The sequence below is a fragment of the Bufo bufo genome, chromosome 1 (genome assembly GCF_905171765.1).
Source record: "Bufo bufo chromosome 1, aBufBuf1.1, whole genome shotgun sequence".
Classification (NCBI taxonomy): Eukaryota; Metazoa; Chordata; class Amphibia; order Anura; family Bufonidae; genus Bufo; species Bufo bufo.
This window is the reverse complement of record NC_053389.1, coordinates 545,322,482-545,335,335: the sequence shown is the minus strand read 5'-3', so window position 1 is coordinate 545,335,335 and position 12,854 is coordinate 545,322,482. Positions and strand designations below refer to the sequence as shown.

General features: G+C 40.7%; 1 protein-coding gene across 2 annotated transcripts in view; it reads left to right on the top strand.

Annotated features, from left to right (window-relative positions):
- The window catches only part of GRAMD4 (GRAM domain containing 4), a 150,190-nt gene extending 139,474 nt beyond the window's left edge, over positions 1 to 10,716 (top strand). For both annotated transcript variants that reach the window (XM_040412259.1, XM_040412250.1), the window contains 3 exons: positions 4,624 to 4,708; positions 9,742 to 9,810; positions 10,039 to 10,716. In XM_040412259.1, coding sequence (XP_040268193.1) covers positions 4,624 to 4,708; positions 9,742 to 9,810; positions 10,039 to 10,140 — 256 coding nt within the window. In that variant the 3' untranslated portion in view covers positions 10,141 to 10,716. The remainder of the gene's footprint in view (positions 1 to 4,623; positions 4,709 to 9,741; positions 9,811 to 10,038) is intronic.
- The last annotated feature ends 2,138 nt before the right edge of the window (positions 10,717 to 12,854 follow it).

Genomic DNA, 12,854 nt, shown 5'->3' with positions numbered 1-12,854 from the left:
CTGCTGAAAGGCAAATCTGCATAATTATGCAGAGAAGAGAGGAATTATCATTACATAACATAGCAGATTAGCTATTCAGCTGTATACACTATGGCTGCTACTATGTATATACTACAGCTGGTATTATGGCTGATGCTGTAACCAAATCTATTTTGTACTTTCAGTAACTAGAAGATTGCTTCAAACAAAACGGCCACTCTCACTGTGTAGACAAAAGTTATCCAGACTACACCCAGCCCCCTCCTCCTAAAAGTCCTGTCTTACATGCAGTAGTGTCAGAGTTAGGCTACAAGCACACGACCGTTGTGTGTTTTGCGGTCTGCAAATTGCAGATCCGCAAAACACGGATGGCGTCCGTGTGCATTACGCAATTTGCGGAACGTCATGGACAGCCGATGATATAACTGCCTATTGTCCACAAAACGGACAAGAATAGGACAGGTTATATATTTTTTGCGGACCACAGAACGGAGCAACGGATGCGGACAGCACACGGAGTGCTGTCCTCATCTTTTGCGGCCCCATTGAGGTGAATGGGTCCGCATCCGACCCGCAAAAACTGCGGCTCGGATGCGGACCAAAACAACGGCCGAGTGCATGAGTCCTTAGGCTACTTTCACATTAGCATTTTTTGAGGATCCGTCATGGATCTGCAAAAGCGCTTCCGTTACAATAATCCAACCGCATGCATCCGTCATGAATGGATCAGGTTGTATTATATCTTCTATAGCCATGACGGATCTGTCATGAACACCATTGAAAGTCAGTGGGGGACGGATCAGTTTTCTATCGTGTCAGAGAAAACCGATCCATCCCCATTGACTTACATTGTGTGTCAGGACGGATCTTTCTTGATCCCCACCACATTGCGGACAGAAAAACGCATTTTGGTGCATTCAGTTTCGTTCAGTTTTGTCCCCATTGACCATGAATGGGGACAAAACTGAAGTGTTCTCTTCTGCTATTGAGATCCTATGACGGATCTCAATAGCGGAATTGAAAACGCTAATGTGAGAGTAGCCTTGGGGAGAAGGCATGGCTGGCATGGGTTTAGTGTCCCTTTAACAATAGTTTTGATTGATGTGGGTCTGAGTGCTGAGAGTCCTACTTATCACTAGAATGAGAAAAAAGATAAAAGCACTCGCACAGTGTGAAGTCTCTCCAGTGCTGAAGACCAGCTCAATAGAAAGTCTGAGTCCACCCCCAGCTTGTCTCCAGCAGCATGGAGAGACAACGGTCTGCCTCCTTGGTATTTGCAAGAGCAATGCCCGGCAGAATACTACTTAATCTACTCCTGATAAAATCTCCACAAAAAGGATTTGTCCTGCTCCACCTGACCTCTACCTAGTGCTGTCAGCAGTTTACATGGTCAGAACTGTTGACAGAATCCCTGTAAAGCAGACCTTTGTTTAGATCACAAGCTAGTGGATTGAAATATGATACCTTATTATGTGCCTAAGGGTCCATTCACACGTCCGTAAGTGTTTTGCGGATCCGCAAAACACGGACACCGGCAATGTTCGTCCCGCATTTTGAGGACCGCACATCGCCGGCCCTTAATAGAAAATGCCTATTCTTGTCCACAATTGCGGACAAGAATAGGACATGTTCTATTTTTTTCGGGAACGGAATTGCGGACCCGGAAGTACGGATCCGCAATTCCGGATCCGGGCAGCACATTGTGCGGCCCCATATAAATGAATAGGTCTGCCATTCCGTTCCGCAAAATGCGAATGGAGCCTTAAAATGTGTGATTCCTTCGTCAGTGGTCCATTTTAGGCCTCATGCACATGACCGTAACTGTTTTTGTGATCCACAAAGCACAAATACCGGCCATGTGCATCCTGCTTTTTCCCTTCTGCAGGTGCCGCAGTATGTTTCAAATGCCTATTCTTGTCCGCAAAACAGACAAGAATAGGACATGTTCTATTTTTTTGGGGGCGGATACACGGATACGGACTGCACACTGTATGCTGTCCGCATCTTTTGCGTCCCCATGGAAATGAATGGGTCTTCATCCAGTCCACAAAAAAGGCTGATCGGATGCGGAACCAAAACTACAGTTGTGTGCATGAGGCCTTAGGCTAGGGCTACATGTGTCGCATGACATTTTGTCGCACCAATGTCGGGCGACAATTTTTATAATGACAGTCTATGGTGTCGCAGTGCGACATACTGCGACACAATAGTAGCAAAAAATTCATCAAAGATGGATTTTTCTGCGACTGTCGCAGTGCAACACCATAGACTATAGTTATAAAAATTGTGGCGCGACACATGTTGCAGTGAAGTTGTGCCCTATGTGTCGCGCGTCACATGTCGTTGTGTAGCCCTAGCCTTATAGTGATAATAAATCTCCAGTAATCCGCATGCCTACTCTTCATTATGATGACATCACATACCAGTAGCCCAGTGTGATGCCGCAGGTGCAAAACATGTTCTGTTAGTTGCTGAGGCATCAATCTACTAGTACTTGTGACAGTGAGAGGGTACAAGAGGATAACGTAAATTATAGGCTGATGTATATGTAATTCCTAGATCTGAAAACTTTCATACATCCTTTGAATATAAGGGTGGTGTTTCTGAGCCCAGCTTTGGTGTTTCATATCGTTTTTCTGTCCTGATTTGGCTGAAGTGTAAATAGGGGTTGAAGAGAACTGTGTGCCAATCAGAGGTGTGGTGAGCAGGATGAGCTGATGGTCAATCGGTGCCACGGTTCAGTGAGGAAAGGAGACAGTAACAAGGTGTTGAGGATGCAGGGAGGATTGAGCTGCTGATGGCCCTGACCAGAGAGTTGCCACTTCTTGGTAGCATGAGGGGGCTGTGGCTAATATGCCGAGCACCGTCAGGGAGATTCTGTGAGATGTCAGTATAGTTCCATATAGTAACCACCAAGCTTATAATACATCTATAACCATCACGCTTTGTGCCTTATTGTGACTGTTAGGCTCCATTCACACGTCCGCAAAATGGGTCCGCATCCGTTCCGCAATTTTGCGGAACAGGTGCGGACCCATTCATTCTCTATGGGGACTGAATGGATGCGGACAGCACACAGTGTGCTGTCCGCATTTGCGGTGCGCGGCCCCGATCTTTGGGTCCGCAGCTCCGCAAAAAGATAGAGCATGTCCTATTCTTGTCCGCAGCTTGCGGACAAGAATAGGCATTTCTATGGGGGTGCCGGCCGGGTGTATTGTGGATCCGCAATTTGCGGGTCCGCAACACACCACAGACGTGTGAATGCAGCCTAAGGGTACATGCACACGTTCAGGATTCGTGTGTGGAGAATCCGCACTGAAATCCGCAGGTGTTCGCAGGCAAATCCGTGCAGTCAATTCGCATCAATTTGTGTGGATTTGCATGCGGATTTTACTAAGTGTATGACGAAAATCCGGTCAGGAAAAATAAAATAAATTGACATGCTGCGGATTCTAAAATCCGAACCGCAGGTCAAAATCCACGTGAAAAAAAATCTGCATTGTTTGCATTAAGAATTTGAAATGCTCATAGAATACAATGTACATGACCTACGGTGCGGATTTTTGCAGAAAATCCACACGCAATCCTGATCGTGTGCATTTAGCCTAAATGCTAAGACTGCGCTGGAGTAAAGTTAAGCTGCAAGTTCAGCTAAGGTTTTCTCCTCATTGCTGTGCTATCCTTGAATGGTGCTCCAGAATAGGGTCAAGGGCCACATATAGGACTGACCATCTTACAAGTGTGTGAGTTACTGCAGGGAATGAGAGACTCAAGGTCACAGATTTTTTTTATATTTCTCTTTGTAAGTTGTGATCAGACATTAACTTTTATTAGAAATGTGTCTAGATGTCAGCCTTTCATCTTGCAAGACATTTCTTGTACAGTACAATGAAAATAATCAGGGCTTTTTTCTGTTTTTAATTCCAACTCCATTTAAACTTTAAATGAGCTTTCCAGGGCTTTAATAATGATGGTCTATCCTTAAGGTACTTTCACACCAGCGTTATTCTTTTCCGGTATTTAGTTCCGTCCTAGGAGCTCAATACCGGAAAAGAAGTGATCAGTTTTATCCTAATGCATTCTGAATGGAGACGAATCCGTTCAGGATGTCTTCAGTTCAGTCTTTTTGCCTTTTCAGGACGGACATAATACCGCAGGTTTTATCTCCCTCCAAAATTCCGGTGTTCCGGCAAAACAGAAACTGCATTGCGGTCTGCGCATGCTCAGACCGCAAAAAATTTGAAAAATAAATAAATCCCGGATCCATTTTCCGGATGGCACCGGAGAGACTGATTTGGCATTTCAATGCATTTGTCATACGGGTCAGGATCCTGATCAGTCTGACAAATGCCATCAGTTTGCATACGTTTTGACTGATCCGGCAGGCAGTTCCGGTGACAGAACTGCCTGCCGGAATCCTCTGCCGCAAGTGCGAAAGTACCCTTAGGATATGCCATCAGTATCCGATTGGCAAGAGTCCAACTCCGGGCTTCCCCATGATCAACTGACTGAAGAGGCTGTGGCGGTCTCGTAATGGCCATGCCCTCCTTATTGTTTTCCAGGCACAGTACAATACATTTGCTGGTTTTCTTTGTTGAAGTAAAACACTTTAAAAACAGTTTTTTTTCATTACTTATCTTTCAGCTACTTATGCTTTGAAAGCTCAAGATCTGGTTCATCAAAGCGGAACAAAGTGATAAAATTGTCAGATATTACAGACATCCAGAAGGTACTTTTGCTGGTTTCTGTTCACCTTGAAATGCACTGAGCCCAGTTTACTCCTCAGTTGTCTGTTCTTGAGTCTTCACAGTGGATATTTATTTATAACGTAATGTTTTGTGCGCTAAAACAATTATAAGGCTGAATCCAAATGTAGCAGAGGACTTCTGTGCAGATAAATATTGAAGGGGTGAAATCCACGGTGAAAATAATGGTTTTTCCACAAAGGTTTTCGGCTACATGTGGATGCGGTTTGTGAATCCGCATCTATTGTACTGTAATTTGCTGGAGATTTGCATTAAGGAATCTGCATTGCAAATCTTCTATGCATTTACTGAACATTAGGCTTCTCGCACACGGCCGTGTCTGTATTTCGGTCTGAAAACAATACGGATACCTTCTTTGTACATTCTGCTTTTTTCAGTAAATTGCAGATTTACTTGTTTAGTAAATTGCAGATCGGCTACACGGATCTGCAAAAAATATGGATGCGTGAATGGCTCCATAGAAATTAATCGTTCAGTGTGCTATGAATATGGTCGTGTGCATGAAGCCTATGGGATACCTTTTATTAATGTACAAAAATTCCTTGATCATGAAAGCCTCAATGCAGAAATCAAAATGATGTTTTTAAAAATGGCTACAAGTAATCCTTTAATGCTGACCAAAAATAACAAATATGCTTGCACATAGTCCCTATTGTCATTATAATGAAATGCTGGGCTCTGAGCCAGTTCTTACTATTCGGTTTCTTTAAAAAAAAAAAATATATTAAAGTAATATGCACGTCATAGAAAGTTATCTCCTACCCGTAAGATAGCAGCAGCAGCGCACTTTTCAGACTAGCCACTCCATTCATTTCAGGGAGGACTCCACTGGGTACAGGGCCCCCATTCTCGTTATCGGTGGGGGTCTTAGCAGTTAGGACTTCCACCGATCTGATAGGGGATGAAACTGGAATACCCTTTTAATGATGTTGTGGATAGAATAGTAAAGCAGTGTTTTTCAAACTTTGTCCGCTCCTAATGGTCCTGCCAGAGCCTCACCAGCGAACAAATACAACCATGCAGCACACATGTAATACTCTCTAGCACTCGGGGCATAGTCTCATCTTACCTTCGTAACGGTCTTAATATATGTTTTTTATTTGCATGGTTAATATAAAGAAATGTGACATGATTTTTTAAGAACTGTGCAGTGTGTAGCAGACATGGAAATAAAGATTAAAATGTAGACACAGCAGCCCCGCGGAAAGAAAAAGGGGGGGTTGGGGGGAGGGATAGGGGGGCATATAAATAAAATGGAAATTTTATACAGGATGAAATGAATTTATTAATGTATTTCTATCTTACTGTTTTGTGATATTGAAATAGAAGATTGCTGTATTTTCTCTTTTGGAAAATAAAATAAAATTTCTCTAAAAAAAAAAAAGACATGGTTTACATGTTTTGTCGTGTACTGTCACCATGACATAACAGTTTGACCGCTCCCTTAAATGGTCTGTTCTATGTAATGAGGTGGTAAGGGGTAGCGTTTAACTGTCTTTTCAAAAATTGTTTCACATGTCATAGTAACTTCTAAAGTTTTGATCGTGGGGGTCTGGGTGCTGAGACTGCTAAACCTTGGAAGCAGAAGTGCTCTTTCCTTTCAACCTGAAGATGGGCTCATGGCTCATAGACTTTCTGTTAAGCTTGTCTCCAGCTAGCAGGAAGAGGCAGTGCTTGGCTGATTGCTTCTACATCACTGAGTTTTCAAATATATTTTGATATATCATAGAGACATAAAAATGTTATCAGAGTGCTGAGACAACCCTATTTATCTCTAGAACAAGGAGAGTGAAGCGCTCAAATGTTGCACTCTCTGTCTTTGCTGCAGAGGACGGAGTCAAGACGGGCTTCCCTCTCATTCTTGGGATCAGTGGGGTTCTCAGCACTCAGACCCACATCAATCGGAACTTTTGATACGTCTCTATGACCATTTTTTGAAAACTCAGTGATACTTTAAGTAATGGGGTCTTAGCGTCCAGAACGCCGTGTCATTTTGAAATGTCAATAGTTTTTTTCTTTAAACAACAGTTAAACGTTAAAGAGGTTGTCCAGGGTTTTTAAGTCATCACTTAAAAAGCCAACACCCCGCATCCCTGCTGATCAGCAGGTCTGTGTAACTCCGTGGATGGAAGTCCGCACTGGAGCTACACAGTACCATCGACATTGTAGCGGTGGGAGCTCGCTACTACAGCGAAGCTTCCAATAACTCTGCAGATCAGCTCCTGAGGATAGGCCATAACTTAAAAAAAAACAAAAAACTGGACAACGCCATTAGTTGTGCGTCAGAGATATTTTACATTTTTTAAAGTGTACCTGAGTTTTCAAAAAAAAGTTTGCACAAAAACGCACAGCCATTGTGCAATCATAACTTTGAAGGAACAGACGTTTTTTGGGCTTTCCCTAAAGTCTTTTTCAGCCTTATAAATTTCTTTTTCAGCTGCACATCTAGATGCATTTCGCTCAAAGGCAGGGGGTATTTCCCTTCTATGGAAATCTGCAAGCACTGTACGGCTGTGACGTCCTTTCCATTTCTTCCCTCTTTTTGTTTTCAGCTCTGGAGCTCATAGACAACAAATAATGAGGGAGAATCACACTTAGGCCTCATGCACACAGCAGTGTTCTGTAGTGTGCAAAGCACTGATCCCGGCCGTGTGCATGCTGCCATTTTTTTTTTCACTTCAAAAGAAATGTCCGATACTTGTGTGCAAAATGGACAAGAATAGGACATGTTCTGTTTTACTGGTCCGGTGTGCTGTCTGCATCTGTTGCAGCCCCTCGAAATGAATGGGTCTGCTTCCGATCCGGAAAAAATGTAGTTCAGATGCGGACCAAACATACGGTTGTGTGCATGATGACTTACAGACACACAGGAGGCTCCTATAATCTTCAAAAGCTGTGTAGAAGCAGTTCGTTTATCAGGCTCAGGATCAGGTTTGCCAACCATCCAGAAATTTCTGGACAGTCCGTAAACATAGGCGACTTTTTTTTCATGTGTCTGTGGGGAAAAAAAATAGATATGCCCGTGATTTTTTTTGAGGCTGGTGGTACATGATTAGTAGAGTCGAGAACTGGCCACAGCACTTTTCCTAATAGCTTTTTTGGGTGCACATCCCTAGGTTATCCATATTCCACTGTATAATATAATTGAAGACCGCACAACCAACGACTTTAATTGAATTATTTCTTCTTTAATTTATTTAATTTCAACATCAGTAGGATGTAGTACATACTACTTATGTTGAAATTAAAGTGCTCTGCATACTACTGATTACATGAAATAAAGACACAATAATTCAAATAAAGTCATTGGTGTGCTTTCTTCAACTATATTAAATGGTGATACATAATTAGATTATTTTGGTGTTAAAGGGGTTGTTACAGGTTCATAGCTGAATCCGGACTTATCCCCTTCTTCACCCAAACAGCCCCTCTGAGATGCTCTATCGTGCAGGGCAAGGGCTTTTTTTTATAACAGACTTACACTGCTAGGCAGAGGCTTCCGCCTAGCAATGTTCCCGGTGACGCCACTGGCACTAATGGGCGGACTTTAGCGCTGCGCTAGCCGTTTCTATTAAAAAAGCTCTTGCCCTGCATGCTTAATCTGAGAAGGGCTGCCTGGGTGAAGAAGGGGATATGTCCGGGTTCAGCTCTGAACCCGGACAACCCTTTTAATTATCATTCTACAGCTCTGGGTAAATGCTGGTCATGAGTTCTTATCATTATCTTATCAGTATATTGAGCTATAGACATGTATTACTTAAAATCTTTATTATTCATCATGGTTTTCCAATTTGTCAGTAAAAATGTTGACTGTCGGTGATTTTGGGTTAAGTTGTCAAGAAAAAAGAAAATTTCTGGTTGGCAATCCTGCTTAGGATCTCAACTAGCTCTGACAAGCCCCAGGCAGTGGGCTGCAAATTAGGTTACTTAAAAAAATATATATATGAGACTTCTTCTGTATAGGAATACTTACTAGTAGGAAGTAAGTAAGTATTCCTATACAGCAGAAGTCTCATATTTATTTATATTTTTTTTGTAACTGGCCATGCAGCTCTATAGTGTAGTGGTTAACATTCTGGGCTGTAATGTAGAAGGTTGTGAGTTCGAATCCCATCAGAATTTTTTTTAGAAATGGAGGCTAAGTTAAATTTATATATTTTATATATTTTTATTTTAGTAATTTCAAAAAATGTGTAATTACAAAAAAATTTAATTAAAAAATAAAATAAAAAATAATAAGTGTGTGTGTATATATATATATATATATATATATATATATATATATATATATATATAATTTTTTTTTTTCTTCATACTTCTGATACATATGAATGCACAATATGTGGGAAACTACTACTGATGTTTTAGCCATAATATATTTACAAATATTATAATATATTATATATTCTAAATATATAATAATATATGTAAATATATTATGGCTCAAAACTTATATGTTTAAATTAAATTTAGCCTCTATTTCTGAAAATACATTACAGCCCAAATTTAGCCTCTATTTCTTCTACATTACAGCCCAGAATGTTAACCACTACACTATAGAGCTGCATGGCCAGTTACAAAAAAAAAATATATGAGATTTCTGCTGTATAGGAATACTTACTGCTAGTAAGTATTCCTATACAGCAGAAGTCTCATATTTTATTTTTTAAGTAACTGGCCATGCAGCTCTATAGTGTAGTGGTTAAGATTCTTGGTTGTAATGTAGAAGGTTGTGAGTTTGAATGCCGCGAGAAACTTTTCAGAAATAGAGTCCCGACACGCTCCCCTCTTCAGAAAAGGGGTGCCTGGTTTAATGCTCGGCTTCTCCCATTGACATCCATTGTGCCCGGGTGCTCTGTAGAGCACCCGAGCATCTGGAAGTGTTCTACTGGAGCACCAGAGCACATTAATAAAGAGCCTTAAAATGTAGATTTTTGTATTTGGAATTATATGTATTCAGCCTAATATATTGCAAAATATCCCCTTTTTTTCCCAGTATAAAGTTCTCTCAGTTCTCCCAGGATCTGGCATGGGAATTTCAGTTACAACCCCCTCAACACAAAAGGTATTTATTATTTTATGTACTATATATACACGGTGTGTATATATAATATAGTTTCAAGCCATACATAGCTGCTTTATTACGTTAGTATTTTGCCAAAACTGTACAACTGTTTTGCAATTTATGAGCCACACAAGGTCATATGCTGTATACCACTGGATGATTTTTTTTTCCATAATGAATGCCTTTGCATGTGTGTCTTCTGCTTAATAATCTCAGCTTTTTTTTCAGCCACTTATCTTTGGTGCCATGGGGCACAGAGATGAAGCATTTGAGACCATCTTCAACCAATATATGAAAATCACTTCTGCAGCAACGAACAGTGACACATGAGATACAATGTCATCAGTCACCTTGACTTTATAATCTTCATTTTTGCCTTCCACTTCTTTAGTCTATTTTGCAATAACCTAATTGAATAGTGGGGATTTATTTTGCTGTTACGGAGAGAAAGCATTCTGTCTTTTATACGTGCTTTATTTTTTTTAAGCATCTTCCCCTATTTTTTTACGAAATGGTTCACCTGGCAAAAAGTTGTTCCCTTGTTTCATGTACTATATTTTTATGTTTATTTTAATGTGTGTACTGTGAAAAGTCTGAAATTGATTGGTTTTCAGTCAGATATGTGGTACAATAGTACCGTTTTGAGAGAATTTGTTACGTAGAGCAGTAAAAACACAGATAACTATTGGAAAACTGTTTCTAATACGTTTCCCCTGAAAGTGATCTATGAAACATAAAAATTGCACTTGGTTTGATGTCAAATAATGAAATCCCTATTGCCCTGGAAGCCATAATGCCTAGAAATAACCCTAAAATGCATCACTGCTTTTTTAGTCATCCAGCTTTTTTGATGGGATATTGATAAAAACAGTAAAGATACTGTAGTTGTGTAATGTGGGAAACTTCCTTGTAAAGTAATTTTCATCCCAACCAAGACTTTGTAAAGAGTTTTCCCTATGCAGCTGTAGTTCCCAGTATTCCATTTATACAGTTGGCAATACACATCAGAGGTGAACCAAACACTTTTCACCATATTGTATTAGGGTACTTTTACACTTGCGTTGTTTGATTCCGGCAGGCAGTTCCGTTGCCTGCAAGTGTTAAATTTTTTTGGCCGGAGATAAAACCGCAGCATGCTGCGGTATTATCGCCGTCCTGAAAAGTCAAAAAGACTGAACTCAAGACATCCTGATGCATCCTGAACGGATTACTCTCCATTCAGAATGCATTAGGATAAAACTGATCAGTTTTTCCCCAGTATTGAGCCCCTAGGACGGAACTCTATGCCAGAAAAGAAAAACGCTAGTGTGAAAGTACCCTTAGTAATGCATTTTAACTTTAAAAATGATCTTTCATGGGGTTCAATGTCAAGATAAATCTAGTACTTATCATAAGTTGAAGGCTGCGAGCTCCTTCGGAGCCAATTTTTTTTATCATTGAATTTTACTTATTTGGGGCTTTAAATTTTTTTTCAATTGGTCTTTATTAAAAAACATTTGAAGGTTTTTGGTCTACAGCCTTCACTTGCAGTATATCTGCAGACTGGTTTGATTTTTGTTTTACATTGAATCCATCAGACAGCAGCTCTCATGGCTCCATGTGTAGCCTTCACCTTTGAACTCCTAACAGCTCATAAACACTCATTTAAGGGTACTTTCACACTAGCGTTAAAGTTTTTTATTGAGTTCGGTATTGAGTTCCGTCATAGGGACTCAATACCTGAAAAAAAACGCTTCAGTTTTGTCCCAATGCATTCTTAATGGAAAGCAATCCGTTCAGTATGCATCAGGATGTCTTCGTTCAGTCCCTTTTACGGTATTTGGCCGGAGAAAATACCGCAGCATGCTGTGGTATTTTCTCTGGCCAAAATTCCAGAACACTCGTCGGATTCCTGGATCCGGCATTAATTTCCATTGACATGTATTAATGCCGGATCCGGTACCAAGTGTTCTGGAAAACGGATGCGCAGACCTTTAAATCTGTGAAAAAGATAAATACTGGATCTTTTTTTTTTTCAGATGATACAGGAGAGACTAATATCCGGTATTACAATGCATTTGTCAGATGGATCCGGAAACAAATTATATCTGTTTGCATACGGATTTCTGCATCCGGCAGGCAGTTCTAGCAACTGAACTGCCTGCCGCATTCTTCTAACGCTAGTGTGAAAGTACCCTTAGCCATATTTTTATCAAACTGAGGGTTTAGCTATAATGAGTGTTTGAGCTGTCAGGGGTTCAGAGATGAGGACTACAGTCTAAGCCATCAGAGCAGTTTTCTGATAGGATTCACTGTGAAGGTAGAGCCTGCCAGTCTTCAAGTGCACAAAAAATTAGAAACTGTACAGAAAAAGATGTTGATATTTTTTTAAATAAAGTCCTATAAAGATTTTTTTTAGCCGAAAATGAGTAAAATGCAGTCATAATAAAAAATTGCCCCCAAAATGTTCATAGCCTTTAAATTGTTGCACCTACAATTTCTTGACACACGTGCAGTTTTGATTTGCGACTTTGCAGACCACTTAAAGGGGTTGTCCAGGTTATATCAGATCAGCAGGGGTCCGACACCCGATCAGCTGTTTGAAGAAGTGAATAGGAACGAGCCGTCCCATTGAAATGAATGGGGCGGCTTGGGTGTAATTACACCTGCTCACCTCTGCAGATGCAACGGCGAGCAGGTAAACAATGAAGAGGAGACAGCGCTGGCACGGCGTGCGCCTTCTCTTCAAACAGCTGGTCGGCGGGAATAGAATAGGTCATCAATAAATATAACTTGGACAACCCCTTTAACATAATGCTGTAGGCCAGTAAAAGGCACCTACCATGGATGCTACCATGTGGCAGTGTATACAGCAGCAGGTCTGTAGGCTGATATCTAGGAACACTGCCACAATCATCTGTTTTGTGCAAAAGTTTTTCCTCTACAGTTTTGTAGAGTTGTTAAATGATATGGTACAGATTTGATAAATGAGGTATTTATATTCTAGTGCTGCCATTAGTTTACTACTTTCTTCATGTTCCATTAAATAATTTGGGTTTAGTAAA